Below are 18,967 nucleotides of genomic sequence, written 5' to 3'. Positions count from 1 at the left end.
GTTGTTTCTTAGCTCTGCATAAAAATAGTCTATTCCAGAGCATCTCATGTGAACTCTCACACATCAGAATGCCACACATCTGTCTGGTATGCATGTTAAAAAGATTGTGCAAGCTTACCGAAATGAATCTTGAAAATTTTACCCACACATCCTTGCAGGTTTGCACTCCATCATGTAACCTCTCACTGTATTAACCATGGAAGTCTCACACTTCATTATCTGTGTTTATGTTATTATTTAATGTGCACAAAGCAGAATACTCTGATTTCCTTCCCATTTATACTGATGATTCAAGGTTTGAGACTTCTGTTGGTTGTGCTGCTGTAATTCCTGACTTTATGATATCCAATCAGATCCTTCTTGATTGTAGTAATTATACAGCAGAGTTGTATGTAATTTTGCTTGCACTTGTGCATATAAAAGAAAGCTGCTACCAAAAGCATATAGCTGTTGCAGACTCATTAAGTTCTTTATAGGTCCTCTCATCTCCTATGTATAATCCACATTCAGTAACTCTGTGAGGTTCTACAACTGTCATACAAATTTTGAAGGTCCTTAATTTTGCTATTCAACTATGTTGGATTCACAACCACATTACATTTAAGGGAAATGAGACTCCAAGTCAACTCATACTTTTTCTACATACTATTTGTTGGTATACAGACTGCAAGTGGTTTATAAGATCAAAGCTAATTAAACAATGACAGGAAACACTAATGAACAAATTACACAAGATTAATATTACCATTATAAGTGTAATAATGGTAATAGGAAGTTGTTTTTGCTAGGCTATACATAAGTTAGTCATCTTGCATATTTATTTATTGAGGGCTGGATGATGACCTATGTGTGAAAAATGCAACACACACACATCTCACCATTTGTCACATTCTAGTGGAGTGTGAGCTCTTCACTTGTAAAATGAATGAATTTTTTTTTTTTTAACACTGGCTGAGCCAAGTGCTTTCAGGCAGATCTTAACAGACCAAAACAAATTACATAAAGTTTTAACTTTTTCAAAACTATTGATTATAAATTCTATTTATATGTAGATACTGCTTTCTTACAAAACATGTTATTTACTAATGGTACTATTACTGTTTATTATTACCTTGATTGCTGCTGTAATCTTTGGCTTAGTGCAATATGACCTTTGCTGTTCTTGCACCAATAAACTCCAATCACCCAATCATACCTTCAAAAAGGGAGATGCATAGGACACTAGATAAGATCACATTATTGCTATCTTTCTATCAACAATTTTCCTCTAAATAGTTAGAAATGCCTTTGAAGACCAAAATATAAGATCTGAGAATATTGAGGTTTTGTTGGATGAATTTGAAAGAAAATTGTTGATAGGAAGATAATATTAATGTAACTTATCATGTGCTGTCTGTAATTATACAGATTATGATCCAGTATATTATCATAAAAATAAGTTAACTTAAGAATAAAAGAGTGAGAGAGAAAGCAAATTCAAAATTAATATCTTTATTTACAAACAAATAATATTAGTGTAAAGTGTATGATATTGCATCAGTCTGTAACTGTCTGTACGTGTGTGCAAAATGTTTTGCAAGCACCATCTACATTCTAACTAAAACTTATATTATATAGAGAAAGGAGTGCTCCAGCTTAATATCAGATATTAAAAAAAACATGAACATGACACAAGATTTCATATTTCTTTTCTTCAAAATCATAGGATTTGATGAACACACACAAACAAAAGCAGTTAACTTCAAACTTATCAAGCACATTTCATCTCTCTTATATAATTCACTCATACCTGTTTTTCTTTGAAAACAAAAAAAAAATAAAATAAAATAAAATATTTTGTACCCAGCCTTTCTTTAATAAGATAATATTTATTCTTTCATGTCTTCTTTAACATATCAGTTCCTTTTTCTATCTTTTTGGAATACAAAGATAATTTTCAAGTTCCCCGTGTTTTCTTCTTGATTATCCTTAAGCACTAAAACTTTACTTCCAAGTTCACAATTTAACTAGCATAAGTTTTTGCAGGCATAGACTTCTGTGGCTAATTGGTTCAAAAGATATATTTCGGTGATTACACCACATTTTTTTATTATTCAGTTATATAAAACACTGAAATAATAGTTCCTGACAAGTTTCGTAAATCGTAGGATTTACATCTTCAGTGGGTAAATAGTATAACTTAAAGTTTAAACAAGAGAATTAATAAATACAAATCATAACCGTCTGGCTATTCATAAAACTCAAATAACAGAATGCAGATATATAACGTTATTGACATTGAACAATACTGGACGATGTCACGTGTTCTTGTTCTCGTTCATACAGTCTGAGCTCAGATTGAGGTAGATTTTTTATTAGAGCTGACCACACTTGATGGAGAATTAAACCTTGATTTTTATTGTATTGGATTGGGTTTTTTAATTTTAAATTTTTTCAAGGTTTAATTCTCCATCAAGTGTGGTCAGCTCTAATAAAAAATCTACCTTAATCTGAGCTCGGACTGTACGAATGAGAACAAGAACACATTGTTATAAATATTATAACATATAAATATATAAGTTATACTATTTACCCCATGAAGATGTAAATCCTATGATTTATGAAACTTGTCGGGAACTATTATTTCAGTGTTATATATAACTGAATAATAAAAAAAATGTGGTGTAATCACCAAAATATATCTTTTTAGCATAAGTTTGCTATTTAACGCATCAAAAATGCGTCTGTTGTTTTGAAAGAAAACTGATATATGTAATTCATATCACTTTTTATCTTCACTTCAGCTTAGCTTTAAAAGAAATTCATCCAGTAATTTTGGAAAAACTGTTTGTTCTCCTCAATGTTCTTTTCCACCTTATTTGACTTAAGAAATGTCCTTTCCTTTAAACTGTATTTTCCTCCTAAAGTTCGATCTTTCAGAATGTCTTCTGTTCTAATCAGCAGCTGTTCTTTTTTTTTCCCTCTCTCACTATATCAACTTCTTATTTGGTGCAAATACCGTGGCTAATGCATGTATATAACATGCCAGTGAGACGAAAATAAAATTATTGCTAACTAAAACTTATATTATATAGAGGAAAGAGTGCTCCAGCTTAATATCAGATATAAAAAACATGAACCAAAACAAATTGCATAAAGTTTTAACTTTTTAAAAATAATTCATCTTGTTATGTAAACAAAATTATAGTTCTTTACTGGTAAAAGGCTCATCAGAAAGTTCAGTATTTGTTTTTCTCAAGTTTTCTTAGTTTGCATAATTAAAACTAAGTTAAACAGTTTCTGACAGGCTGACTGTACAAAGATTTCTTTTATAGTCAACATCACTAAAGAAATTTCTATTTACAAGAAATAGTGTATTATCATTGTACATTTAGGAAATGTTTACATATATAATAAAACTGAAAGTAATCCTTTCCTTTTTGTATTTATTTATTTATTCCAAATCAGCATCACTAATTTTTTTTTTCTTTTTTTACAAGATAATCTGATATCGCTAAATAGCAGATATCCTATAGTACTGTCATGTATCCTATTACATTGCACCTTCTCAAAGTATCAGGAATATATATATATATATATATATATATATATATTTATTTTTATTTTTTTTTCAATAACAACAAAATATATTTTAGAGGAAAATATAACATTGAGAGTTTTAAATAATAAAAATGATATGAATAATTGATTGAAATAGCTAAATTATATTAATTCGTTATTCCTTGATAAAACTAATACAAAATTTGTATTTATTTTTAGGAAAATTACTTAACAGATACATACAGCAAATTTATGCAGGAATGGGTGAAGAAAATAGAGAAAAAGGAAAATAATGCAAACCGGAAGTAAGTAAAAATAATAACAGGTAAAGAAATGATGATGTTGGTGATTTCTGATGTGTGCCTGAATTAATTTATCTGAAAAAAAAAAAAAAATAGTAAGAAAGTAAAATTGTTGGTCTGCTACCTTGTATAATAGAACTGAATTGAGAAAGATGATGATTGCAAATGAGTCGATGAGAAGACTGTGTGCAATTTATAAATGTATAGAGTAAATTTAATGGACAAAAGGACTTGCATATGCCTGATGCATCTAAATTGTTTGAAGTTAGATGTTTGGAGAGAGTGTTGTTCGGTGGGAGTTTGGAAGTGCAAATTCAGAGAAATTAGAAGTATTGGTTGGGGGGGGGGGCAGTCATGAGCGAGTTCAGCCATCACTGAGACAAATTAGTTTGTATACAGAAATGATTATGCATTGCTGATGCAGAGTCACAGGTTTCAAATCTGAATGGATTAGTAATGACAAAGGGTAACTGTTAGTGTAAGCTGATGTTAAAATGCATGTACAGAAATGTTAGAAATAAAGGGGAGGAGTTTTTAGTATTGGTAAACTCAACTTGGCTAAAAATTTGCATCAGTGAGACCTAGTTGACAGAAAATGGTATAGTTACAGGGATAGAATGTAAAGGATATTGTATTTCCAGGACATGGGGTATAGCTGAAGAATTTTAACCAAGAAACTTAGAATTTAAGGAGGATTTTAGATCTGGGAGATGGTTCATTCAGTGCTGTCTATCTGGTGCAAGAAAGATGGGAATGCTCTACATTGGCAGGTTAGCACAATGAGTGCAAGCTGAGCAATTATTAAGGAAGATTTCAACTATGGGGACAGATTTGTAGGTAGGAAAAGAAAACATGGTAAGATGGAAGTGGAATTTATACAGTTAAGGTATAATTACCTGAAACAGCATGTCATGGAGAGGACCAAAGATTTGTGAGTGCTGGATCTGGTAATAGCATTAGGATATGTATCCATAACCAGTATAGATACTCTTATTACTCCAGTTGTGGAGTGTGACTATATGGTCTTTTTCTGGAAAAGTGCCAAACATGTGGCATTCTCTGTCAAGAAAGGGTTTATGTTGAACTATAAAGCTGGTAATTATGACAGTTTTAAGAAAATGTCAATAGTGCATGGAAAGTAGTCAGGGATAGTTTGAGAGAGGCAGTATCAGACTTTTATGTCCACAGTCAGAAGGATAAACCAGGTGGAGTTAAGTGGATGAGTAGAGATATAAAAACAAGAGATTTTTTTTTAAAAAAACACATTGCAAAGAGAATATAAAAACATGATCAAGATACTTATGAGCAGTATGAAGTGCAAGTAAGAAATATGACTAGTATGGTAAGAAAGGCCAAAGCAAATCAAAAAGAGGTTGTTTTTTTTTTCCCATTCTGTAGCAAGTAAGTGGGAAAATGACTGATGGAAGGATGACTTTAATTAGTGCTGATGGTAGGAGGGTGACAGAAGCAAAAAAAAAAAATAAAAAAAGTTGGGTTGCTACGTGGTTACTTTGAAAAGCTGAATCATCCAGGTGGAGCAGTTACTAATGTAACAGAGATTGATGTCAGAATTGAGGTAGATGAAGACTCAGCATATTGAAAAATATCAATATGATTACAGCAGTCACACTGGATAACATGTCAACCCATGAGCTACATGAATGTACAAGAGAATTGATGGTGCCTCTGAAGTTGGAGAGGAGGCAGAGAGACGGGACCAAGTTAATGGCAGTTCTGTGGAATGCTCCCTATGAGGTTGCTTGATTGAAGGTATATGGGTGGGGGGTACAAAGTTTAGTTGATAGGCAGAAAAGAGGGCTCATGATAGAACAAAAAGAATACTAATGGTATCCCTGGAAGTTGTGTAAGAGTATGGTTAATAAGGGTAGGCAGATTAAATTTTTTGTATTGAGAGTGGTGAATGAGTGAACAGTTTGCCAGAATTAGTGGTGAGTATGCTGACAGTGAGTTTAAGAAGAGATATGATAGGTATTGTATGTATATAGGTTAGTGTAGGTCTCCTGCAATGAGTCAATGAATGACTCCAGAATGACCCATATAATTGTAACAGTAGTAGTAGTAATAAAAATAATAATTAAGAGATTTCAGTTTAGGTAATGAGATAAGTTGCATTTTTAGAAAGCAGATACAGATTCTTCTAGGATGACAGATGCATGGCATCCACAATATATAAATTTAGTCTGTATTATTTTAAGTTCACTATGGCAATGGGAGTTCAAGACATTCATTATAGCAAACTAAGTTTACTAGCAGATGACTTCATGATCTATGCTCCACATTTGCTTCATCACCTGTGCTGCATTCATTTACTGAATGGAGACATATTTTTAATCTAATCTACTTAGATCCTATAGATGGTTCTGCTAAGGAAGGAAGGAGGAATTTTTTTTGAAGGATTAGAGCAGGTAGCTGACATAAAGAAAAGGGAAAAGTTCGTCCTTAAAGATGTAAACAACATTGTGAGAAATTAATCCTCAGCATATAGAAATGTTTTGGGAAATTTTGAAGAAAAGGACAAAGCTAATAATCATAATGGTAGATGCCTGCAAGATTTCTCTATACGGGACTTGGATTTACCAACCCTAACACCATTTTTCAGCATAAAGATGAGTACAAATTCACATAAACTATTCACATATTCAGTGGTTAGCGTGTCCGCTCTCCAGTCAAGACGCTGCGGGTTCGAATCCCGCCATGGGCATCGATGTTTGTGATTGTCTGTGGAAATATTAGTGGTGGTGGTGGTCAGCGGTAAATGGTGTTGGTGTAGTTGCAGTCAGTTGGTGGATTGTGAGTGGTGGAAGCAGAATAGATGCCCCCTCTCGATGAGTCTTTGGACTCCTCGGAGGTGACAAATAATAATAAAGAGAAGACACATACACACACACAAACAAAAAAAAAAAAAAAGAAAATTTTTATTGACTGTATTATTGTCGATAGCAGTATCTTCAGTCTAGTTCAGTATACAAGAGTACACAGGAAACTTGAAATTGGAAGTGATCACTCAGTTTTAAACAGGATAAATACAAATATCATACCAAAAAGAGAAATGTGAAAACTCAGTGGACACAATAAATTATAATCAGTTGTGGAAAAGGAAAAAAGCATATCAGAAATTACTAGCAAGAAAGTTGTCACATATCCTGAAAAAGTGCAGAGAAGAATGCAAGAGAGCTAGGCTATGTGTAAAAAGTAACCAGACGAAAGTTATGGTACAAATTTGGCAAGAACATGGAAGACACATCATGAAGTTTCATAAATTAACACCATAACACAAAGAAAAGAAAGGAAAGAGGTGAATAATATATATTAAAATCTCATATAGTTCAACCTAAAAATTACAGGTCATTGTCAGTGGTATCAGACAGTTAAATACAAAATAGAACATAAACAATGGATTATTTAAAAACAGTAAGAGCAACTGAATAAATTATAATCAGTTGTGGAAAAGGAAAAAAGCATATCAGAAGTTACTAGTAAGAAAGTTGCCACATATCCTGAAAAAGTGCAGAGAAGAATGCAAGAGAGCTAAGCTATGTGTAAAAAGTAACCAGACGAAAGTTATGGTACAAATTTGGCAAGAACATGGAATACACATCATGAAGTTTCATAAATTAACACCATAACACAAAGAAAAGAAAGGAAAGAAGTGAATAATATATATTAAAATCTCATATAGTTCAATCTAAAAATTACAGGTCACTATCAGTGGTATCAGGTAGTTCAATACAAAATAGAACATAAACAATGGATTATTTAAAAACAATAAGAGCCGTGTGATGTTATACATAGAACAATGTAAAGGAATAACAGAGGAAACACAGTGTTATTAATTTTTTTAAAATAATAATAATAATGATGTGAGATTAGAATAAGATTCTCCCATATGTTCAGTAGTCATTCTGATTTAGGTTCAGATGATGGAGTAAGACTTCGGCACTTTCTTTTCATGAACTTTCAAACATATGTTGGCAACAATGGAATAAGTGCATTTCAGACAAGAGGATACTGTAGTCAGTATCAATTCCATATTGTGCAAGGCCAGATTTCCTATTAACAATGTAAGATTACTGTTCTTTCATTCTTTACTCCACCGAACATCCAGCTTGTCCAAAGTAAAAAAAGGTGATGGTGACTTGAAACTTGGTAGATGCCAAGAGGGATCATTTATCTCTAGAAAATGGGAACTGTGCTGATAGTTTATTGAAAGGAATGAATATAGCCACTAGATTATACTTTTTAACTATTCTAGAGATTGGTTCCAAGATATCAGAAATGTATGGGATAGAAATTCTTCATACTGTTTCATTGTTGTTTGAGCTTTATCAGATTATTGTAAAAATATCAGATATTTTTACTTTATCCAGAAAATTGAAAAAAAAAAATTATGAAAGAATGGAGTTAAGAATGTGGGCCTTTAATAAACATAGTAAAAACATATGGTTTGCCATATGTTTTTAGCTTCTATGGTTTGCCACACTTCTTTAGCAAAAACCATAGAAGGCTTATGACTTTCCATCAAGGCTTATGACTTCTAATAGCAATTTTAATTTTCTGAGTTAACTATTAGTGGGATTGTGGTCAGGTTCCTGGTATATAAATCAGTGATGCAATCTATATTAATTGCAAGATGATACTTCACAGCTCAAAGTGGAATTTAATGTATTTTGCATTCCTAATCTTGATAATAGTACCTTAATTGTAGATCCTTAGCTATCATAGTTTTAAAGGTTACAAACTCAACTAAACTGGCAGCTGACAGTTGAGTTTGACAGTTTATTAATTAAAGATGTCAAGATGTCATGATTATTCTTGATTTTATGACTAGGCTACTTCTATATAGAGGCTAATGACTTCACATCACTTGCCTTGGTATCCCATAATGCAAAGCACATATCCTTACAAATAAGTATAATGCTGTGAATTATGGGAAGGGCCACTACCCAGACTGGTTTAAACTTTATTGAGGTCTCATTAGTCCTTATAAGGACTGGCTTAAAGGGGGAAGCAAGAATGCTTTTCATCTTCTCCATTATCTGTAGAGGACAGTGTAGGGATAAGGTGTTATTGAGCTATTAAGGCTCTGATCATGGCAGGAGGGTAACAGCAATAGCCGAGCCTCAGTTAAAACTTCATTGGCTACAGCATTGCCATCCATTACCCTCCAAGGGTATTAATCACCGCATCTCACGGTCGATTCCCACCATGAGGTCTCATTAGTGGGAGCCAAACACAGAAGTCGTATTTCCATATACAAATAGTCAAAAGCTGTGACAGCTTATTACTAAAATACTCTGGATTAGAGATAGATGTTGAAACTTTTTTCACTTGATTATACTATAAATTAAAGATGCTAAGAAATTATATTCTTGGTTTCATCCTTTATCCAAGTGCAAGCAAACAAAGTTTGTGCATTAAGTAACTTGAGAGTTTTACAATTGACAACTCAGCTGTTAAATGAACTCTCTTTGTTGTTCATTTAACAAACACAAGCAATGTTTTGATCACAAATTCAGTGTTCTTGCTGCTAAGTAAAGTCTATCTCTTGTTCCATATAATTGGATAGTTAAACATCTTAAGATGCTTTAACTAAAAGTGAAATTCTTATTTTATCAAAAGGATATGAAGTTCGACTATAATATCGAATTGAATATATCCATTCTCTCCAGTGAGGATGCCAATAAACTTCACATGGAAGTCCCATCTGTGCTTAACATCCTCTATCAATCATTTCTTTAGCAGAAATTAAAGCTCTGCATCTCTAAGACACTAACAGCATCACATTGTTGCAAAAGCAGACAAGGAGAAAGTCATTGCAGTTATGGACTCTGCAGAATTCAGATAGATAATCTCTCTTACTACTTGACAGATCTACTAGAACCTAAGTCTGATTTTGAGCGACCAAGCGCAGAGGACGCAAGCGCCACTTCCACTGAGCTACACAGACCTTATGTTGGAACACTGCTAAATAACTAGTCCAAGTCCTAAACCAGTGGTGGCGAACCTTTTTATGTGCACATGCCAAAAATTTACAAATAATATTTATCAAGTTGCTGATGTGCCAGGCAGTTTTTAATAGGGGAAAAATAATATTAAATTAATTGCAGAATTTTATTGAGACAAGTTTAAAAATTAACATAGAAGTTCATAAAAATGAACTCATAATTTGACATACACATTGTTGAATACAAATTAATATCGATTTATTAATGAGATTTTTGCTGTTGTACATTAGATGCCAAATGCTTTATATCAGGCTCGTATTTTGTCACTTTTAGTAATACACACGCCGAACTAGATTCATCAGTCATTCTATTTCTTACACCGTCTTTTATAAAATTCATTTCGTTAAATAATGACTCACAAGCACATGTAGAGGAGAAAATTGATAATATAGCCTTCGCTAGTTTTTTTAAACAACTAAAGGTTTCAGGAATGGCATTCCAAGTTCTCATTACTTCCTCTTCTACATTCTTTTTAATTGCACCCAATAATCGATCATTTTCAATTATTTCCAAGTCATTTTTCAAATCGACAAACTTTTGTTTTCATATAGAACTGGATTGAAAATTGATTAATTGCATTTCTATATCTTCCAACTTCAGCCACTCTAAAATCTCCAAATTGAGTTTATCTGGTGATTTTGTGTCTGGATGCAAAATAAATTTTGATGTCTCTGCAAATTGCCTGAACTGCATAAATCTTGAAGAAAATTCATTGATTATTGACTGAATAACTAGAAAACTTTTGTCAGTTTAACTTCATCTGTTTTTTCATGAGATTCTTGATCTGCAAAGAATTTTTTTGTATTTGGAAAATATGTGAAGGTGTTGGAAATAACGTCATGATTGAAAATTTATAATTAGCTTCGAATACTTTGATTAAATCAAACATCGCACTTTAACATTTAATTCATTTAAATGTAAACACAAATCAATAAAAAAAAACATTAATTTTGAAATCCATTCGATGTTCATTAATTGATTGTATTTTTCAGTGATTTTCTCATTATGTAAAAAAAAAAGTCGGACTTCATCTAAACACTCAACAAATCTTTGAAGAACTATTCCATGACTTAACCATCGGACATTGTACATAAGTAAAAAACATTGTACGCTGAGTTTACCTCACTTAATAATTCTATAAATTTTTGCTTATTTAAAGTATGTGCCAATATAAAATTGACTAATTTTGTTACAAGGCTCTTCCAGTGGCTTGAAACTAGCCCTCGCACATAAAACCTGCTGATGTATAATGCAATGAAAACCCGGAACTGAATATCCAATATGTTCGATAAATAAATTGACAAAACCATTTTTCTCTCCAGTTATAGTTTGAGCACCATCAGTACTGATACAATTTTGGAGAGATCTATATATCTTTTAGCAAGTGCATTTACAACTGTATTGCAAATATCTGCTCCTTTTGTTGGTGTTGTTGCTAATGATGTTAAACTGATCAATTCTTCTTTGATATTATTCCCAACACTATAACAAATAAAAATTGCTAAACAAGCTGATCCAATTATGTCAGACTCTCATCAAGACAAAGCGAAATTAAACCAGAAGATTTTATATCTATTTTTTGCTGATGAGTTATATTTTTAGTCGTTTTCAGATTCTATCTTTCACCATGTTTCTAGCCAAAGGCATATCTTTTATTCTTTGAATAATTTTTTTCTTGTTTTCAAAATCTTCAAAGAGAATTGGTACATTTTAATTATATTCCCCATCACTAAAAGGTTTTCCATATTTGGCAATTACATTTGAGGGAAAAAAACTAGCAGCAGTTATATTTGAACGACTCTCGATGAATTTCATTAGGGTTGTTGACTGAATATTTCTATTTTTAATTGCCCAAGCAATAAATTCTTTCTGTTTGTCCTTGCTTTGCTCAAGGAGCAATTTATGGTTTGTCCAATAATGCCGTTTTACTGACGACATTCTGCACACAACTGTCCTGGAACATAAAACACATGTTGCTTTATTGTCTTTGTTAATCATGCCATTCTCTTCAGTACACCAACTTTGGAACTCTCTGCTACTCGATTGTGATAATTTTCATTTATTTTATTTTATTTTTTTTATTTTCACCAGCCATGTTAAGTAGAACTGTAACAAAATACAGCAACTCACATAGTTCGGGTAATGGGTTCCACCGATATCCCGGACTGTTTGAAACCGGACTAATCGAGGAACTAAATACATGCAAAAAATGGGAATTGGTTCCAAAAAAAATATTCTCCCTATTTTTTAATAAATAAAACGAGATTAATAAATTCAAATGTCTTTATCAAAAATAATTAAACAAAAAATACATGTTTTTCGTAATTCATTTTTTATTCTCTAAAAATTGCAATATCGATGTCTGCACATTTTTCTTCTTTGATTTTTTTCCTCTTCATACATTTCTTTGTAGCTACGAATTGCATTGTTTATCGTTCGACGAATTGTAAAGCTACATTCAATATTGGGATCAATTTCCATAATATGCTCTGACAAGGCTTCAACCATGCCAATAATTTTTGATAGTTGTTCAGCTGTTAATTCTCGTGCAGGCACTTCAACATAGTCATCCTTGTCTAAGTTTTCCTCCCGCTCTTCATAAGCTCATTGTTCATCCATGCTAATAAGTGTTCTCATTATCCAGTTCATTAGTGTTCGATTCAGTGCACTCAATTACGTTGACAGAATCTAACTGTTTGAAACAAAGTTGCTGTCCAATTTCCACTATGTTATTAGTGACTCAGCAAAATGAGTTGCAAAACCAATGAAATCATTTGTGCAGTGTGGTATGATATGTTTCCATACTGCTCTCATATTGCTTACCATTAATTCATGCCATGCTTCGCCTATATTTTCGATAATTTCTGATGTTGTAGCACTTCCAAAATTCTGTTAAAGTATGCACATTTTCTACTGTTGTAGCTTTTATGGCTTGCAAAAAAGTGCAGCACAAATAATAGACCTTAAATGTCACAATGACACCGTGACATTAGTTGGATCGTGACATTGAAACTTTATAAGTGCTCATTATACTTTCGCGATCGATTAACGATTGACTGATTTTGGTTGTTCTTTGTCCGCTATGACGCATATAGCATTCATTTGTTTTAGGCAGTTGTCATCGCCTACTTTTCATCACCTAAATATATTAGGTCGGTTATCGGCCTCTCTCTCATTCAAAGCGCCAGTACATGCCGTTGCAGGTTCTTACACATTTATTCGTTTACTAACAAGCAAGAGCGGTGAGCGCTCCGATTCTGATCTGCGCACCGCTTTGAATAATAGGCTATATCTTCGGGAATTTTTTGAATGTCTTGATAAAATGTTAGGAACAGATTTTTAAAAGTACATACTTTTAGAAAATAATATTAAAAAAGCGATTTTTTTTGATCCTCTAAATAGTGCTGCCTCCTTAAAACTATCAAAAACTTAGACATTAGCAAAAATAAAATGCAATAGAAGAAAAACTTGATGTGATAGAGAAAAATGGGTTTGATATTTGAAATCAGCACACCCAAATTAGTAAAAAACAAGTGTCAGATCATAATCAGCAGAAATTTTTTTTTTTTTTTTTTTTTTTGTTGGCCAGTGTAATCTATAAGCATATAAAAGAATATCTCTCACCTGTAAATTGTTGATGCGCTAGCAAAAATCTAGGTCCTAAACAGATATCCTGTAGGTCTATGTCTGATAATCATTTTTTACTCTGCCATTTAGATCTTCAAGAATTCAATTTCAGTGGTAAAACAAATGTTATGCATAAAAGAATTATGCTGACAGATCTTCCCAAAACATAACATTGAAAAATTTGAAGAATTTATTACGTCATAAATTTCAGGTAAAAATTCATAGCAGACACGTCCTTTTAGGTGAAACAGCACTTACGACCCAATCAGTTGCATAATTTATTTGCTGATAATTTTTTATGACAATTTTCATAGCAGTTGTGCAAAAAAGAAATCTTTATTGGATTCCACAGTTTCAAAAACTGAATTACAGTCTTGTACTACAATAGTAGTTAAGCAAAGTTAAACGGTATAACTTGTGAATCAAAATGTATCATCTGAAAAAATTGTACATGTTATTAGGCCTGATACCACTCCTTTATAATGTATGGTTGATATTAATGAATAATAGTGGAGATGTATGCATCATTATCTTATGCCTGATTTTAAATCGGCTCATCATGCTGAATTCTCTTTATTCTGTTGACTTAATATTCAAATATTGATTATGTATTGCTTGACGTAATGGCCTATTAACACCATATAACTGTACTGTTTTGAACGGTCTTTCTTTAACCTTGTTATGTGCTTTTTCTAGGTCACAAAACTTAAATCCTGATCCATGTTATATTCCCATTATTTCTCAGCCGTTCATATTAAAGTAAAACTCCGTTTTTGCCTGATCTTAGATTGTTTTTCTTAGAGTTTCTGTTCAACCATTTTTCTTAGTCTCTTCTTGGATCTGCTTACATAACTTACTAGAAATACTCATAGCTATTATTTTTCAGGAAATTGCAATGTATACTAAATATCAATTATAATGACATTGTGTTAAAGATACCAAGCAATTTTATAAGCTAGGTTTTAATCCTTTTTCCGAAGTAAGCAAACAGACAAGTAAGTCAAGTTTGCACTTGCATGTAGTGCAAGTCTGAGGCAACTCGTGGTAAAGGTGGAGTAAGATCTGATCACTTTCCTTAGTATTTTCCCCTAATGCAAAGCACATCCCCTTGCAGAGATGTATGATGCTATGCATTAAAGGCAAGGGCCACTACCCAGACCTGTTTTGACCTTTATTGAGGTTTCGTCAGTGGGAGCCAGACCCTAAAAATGCCAAGGTTAAAGTAATGCAGAGCTTATAAATTTTACCTAAACAAGTTGCCACAAGGTGCTTTGACTTTATTAAATAAAAATCTCAGGATGAGAGTAAGATGTAGAAAGTTTTTTACCTTGGGTATATACCCAAGGTAAGAAATTTTCTATGTATATAATGATATTGATTACTATTTCCAGTATTTTGGCAGTGTTATATTGCCATCATTAGGCTCACAAAACAATGACATGCATTTAGGCACTAACACTAGGATGGATGCACCCCAATTTGTTGAGGTTTGGAAAGTTTCTTAGGGCTGAGGCAGATTTGAGGAATGGTCTCTCATATTTGTATTTGCTGTGGCACAATAGTGACTTTCTGGCATATCCTGTGGTGGGTGTCTAAAGCATGGCCAACAAGTCGGATGTAGTTCCTGTATTCAGAAATTCTGATATCGGCTGTTCTGTCTGTTTGGCCATAGTATGAGAGTATGCAACTGCAAAGGGGCCTGGTAGGTCTAGGGAATGTGGCTGGTCTTGGTGGAGCAGATAAGGGATGCCAATTTTTTATGTCATCTGTAAGTGGTTGTAAAACATAATTCTTCAAGATTTTTTTGGGGGGGGGGGTATGCCCTGGTTATATGGAATGGTGGTAGATTTTGTGTAATCTTTGCCTCTGAAAAGGAAGGGGGGGGTGACTGTGGTTACAGGGTTTTAATATTTTGTTTATTTTTGGGGATTGTAGCCATTGGCTAAGAAAGTATGGCCAAGTTCAGCAGTTAGGGTACCTCTGTGTAAGAACTGATTAATTTCACTCTGTTATATAGGGTTTTTATAATTCCATGTTATGGGGATGGGGTGAGACATCATTGCCTTAGTCACATCAGGCATGATGTGGCTATGAGGTCCGAATATCTCAATTGATATTAGGACAGATTTTTTTTAATCATATAACTACCATCATTTTATACTTTAAGCCAATAAGAATACAATTTGGTCGGCTAAATCCCAAATTTCCAGCCCATCCTCATTTGTTCAGTATCCAGGTAGATACCTAACAGAGTGCACCATGAGAAGGTGAGGATTGGACATTAGGTCAGAAGCCCTGGTTGGTTCTCCACATTCCTTTAAAGGCTTGTTGAGAGGCTTATATGCTGGTTATACATGATAACTAATAATTAAGGAATTGACAGCGTACACTAGAAATATAAATTAAATAAACTTTAATATATACTTTCCAATATTTCGGCAAACGTCACGTTGCCATCTTCTTGGGAACTTATTACAAAGACACGTGCACACAAGTACTACATAACAGCAAATGAGAACAGAAGCTAGGAAGTTAATGTTTTCCTAAAGTCCTGATGGTGCCCCCTGGCAGGCTATATTGGTAGTTCTTGGCCTTTGGGCTGAAGTTCTTCTGATAAATGTTTCCCAAATTTGGGGCAGTCTCATGCATCCAAATTTGTTGAGGTTTGGCATGTTCCTAAGGGCTGAGGCTGATTCCATGAATAGTCTTTCATATTTGAACTTGCTGCTGTGTATTACTGTGGCTTTCTTCCATCTTATTCTGTGGAGAGTATCCAGAGCATTGTCTGCAAGCCCAGAGTGGCTGTACTTGGGAAATCGGATGTAATCCTTGTGTTGTGAAATTCTGATATTTGCTGTCCTGCCTGTTTGGCCAAAGTAGGACAGTTTACAGCTGCAAGGGACCTGGTATACACCAGGTAGGTCTAGGGGAAGTGGTTGGTCTTTAGTGGAGCAGATAAGGGATCCAATTTTCTATGTGGTCTGTAACAGGTGGTCAAGTCATGTTTTTTTAAGATTTTGTTGATTTTTTTCCGAGGTGCCGCGGATGTAGGGAATGGTGATGGATCTAGAATAATCTTTTTTGTGAAGGGGAGGGGGTGGTGGGTTGTGGATAACTGGGTTAAGTATTTTTTGGATTCTTTTTTTTTTGGGGGGGGGGGGGTTGCCATTGGCTGAGAAAGTGTCAAGGATGTGATTTAGTTCAGTAGTTAGGGCTTGATCACTATTCAACAGGGCAAAAATAATCTGTTCTAATGATTAAGCCCTAACTACTGATCACCTTTAAAGGCTATGTGGAGGTCTCTTCTTAGTTATACAGCTCTGACCCTTAAGCACTCGAGCAGCTCTCAGATGTGAACTGTAGACTAAAATACACGACCATTATTGAAGAAAAAATGAAAGTGTTTGAGAACAGAAACCAAACCTTGGAGATTCAATGGCAAGCCCTGAAGAAAACACTGATTGCTTCAGCCAGAAAGGCAAGTGGTGGGTGAGGTTCTTGACATGGATAGAATAATCAGAAATCCATGACGGACACAGGAAGTTAATGCGACAGGGAAGGAAAAGAAGAAAGCATATCAAAGTTCCTGGCAAATAAGTCAGCTTGTTTTCTTAGAGAATAGAGAGACAAATGTAAGAAAACTAAACACTGTGTAAAACTAGCTAAACAAAAGTCATGGGAGGACTTTGGTAAGAACATAGAAAATAAATATCAAGAAGGTGGCAAAATATTCTGGAGGTTGTTGAAGAAGTTCAGAAATGGAGGAAAGAGTGCTTTAAAAGAAATTAGAGTGGATAAAAGTGACATGAAACTGGAGAAAAAGATATCCTTGAAGTATGAGGTAATTACTTCGAAAAATTGATAAATGAAACAAGCAGTGATAGCACAGTGGTAAAAAAACACTCAACAGGCATGCAGTCAGGAATACATATGCATACTTGAAGTAGAAAAAGCCATCAAAGGCTTGAAATGTGGAAAGGCAGCAGGAGTAGATGATATTTGACCAGAAATGTTCAAGTATGCAGGTATAAAAATCTTACAGTGGCTACACTGTATAGTTCAGAAGGCTTCGACAGAGGGACGAATTCCAGATGATTGGAGTCGAGCTCTCATAGTACCCATATGTTAAAAAAAAAGGGAAATAAAACTGAATGTGAGAATTACAGAGATATTTCCCTGCTGAGTGTTCCAAGTAAGATATATGCAAGTATACTTGAGAAACGGTTGAGAAGGATTGTGGAAAAAAAGTGGAACAAGGTGGATTCAGGCCAAATAGAAGCTTAAAGATCCTTAATGCTATGCATTAAGACAAGTGGCCCTTGCCTTAATTCATAGCATTACACATATCTGCAAGGAGATGTGCTTTGCATTATGGGAGATACTGAGATAGGAGTGATTAGAGAGCTTTCTCCACCTTTGCAACGAGTTGCCTGGTGTTGCACTACCTTACCCCAGTCATGAAGATACTTTCAGGCGCAAACTTTGTTTGCTCACACTTGGATAAAGGATTAAACTAAACTTATTATAGTCTAACCAAGTGAAAAATAAACTCTCACCATCTTTCTCTGAATCCGGAGTAATTTAATAATAAGGTTGCACTCCCTTTGGCAACTCCTATAGGTTAGGATGACCTCTCATTGCTTCTTCCTTTGTATCTCCACTACTGGGACTGGCTCCCATTGACGAGACCTCAGTAAAGGTCGAAACCGGTATGGGTAGTCGCCCTTGCTTTAATGCATAGCATTACACATATCTGCAAGGAGATGTGCTTTGCATTATGGGAGATACTGAGATAGGAGTGATGAGAGAGCTTTCTCCACCTTTGCAACGAGTTGCCTGGTGTTGCACTATCTTACCCCAGTCCTGAAGATACTTTCAGGTGCAAACTTTGGTTGCTCACACTTGGATAAAGGATTAAATTAAACTTATTATAGTTTAACCAAGAATAATAAAAATAAAATAAACTCTCATCATAAAAATGCTACAATTATATGATGTCAATGGGGCATTACATCAAGCAATACTTAGTCTTTATTTGAGTTGTAAGTCTGCAGTTAGAATTGAAGGAAGTACAGGAAGATGGTTTAATGTTAAATCTAGTGTGTGAGACAAGGATGTACATAATCTCTTCTGTTATTCGTTATCTGTATGGATCACATTATGAAGAAAGTGGTATTAAACGTGATATCAAAATTGGAGGTGTTAATGGATGGAATGGAGAACCTATAGAACAAGTAAAACATTTCAGCTACTTTGGCACAATTTTTAGTGAAGATGTTAAATTATATATTGAAATAGACAATAGAATCAACAAAGCTGGTATGGTAGGACATCAACTGAATAAATTTATATGGAATAAGAGAGAAATTAGTCAAAACACTAAATTAGCTCTATACAAGACAGTGTTCAAACCAATTTCAACTTATGGATCTGTGAGCTGGGTCAGAAGTAAAACACTTTACCGAAGACTAG

General features: G+C 33.9%; 1 protein-coding gene across 2 annotated transcripts in view; it reads left to right on the top strand.

The window, feature by feature from the left end:
* The window catches only part of Smr (nuclear receptor corepressor smrter), a 530,430-nt gene that overhangs the window by 316,273 nt on the left and 195,190 nt on the right, over nt 1–18,967 (top strand). For both annotated transcript variants that reach the window (XM_090397581.1, XM_090397569.1), the window contains exon 10: nt 3,760–3,845. In XM_090397581.1, the coding sequence (XP_090253707.1) occupies nt 3,760–3,845 (86 nt within the window). The remainder of the gene's footprint in view (nt 1–3,759; nt 3,846–18,967) is intronic.

This window comes from Typopeltis vanoorti, chromosome 1 (genome assembly GCF_054136105.1).
Source record: "Typopeltis vanoorti isolate ZY-2024b chromosome 1, IOZ_Tvanoo_1.0, whole genome shotgun sequence".
Taxonomy (NCBI): Eukaryota; Metazoa; Arthropoda; class Arachnida; order Uropygi; family Thelyphonidae; genus Typopeltis; species Typopeltis vanoorti.
This window is presented reverse-complemented; position numbering and strand designations above follow the sequence as displayed.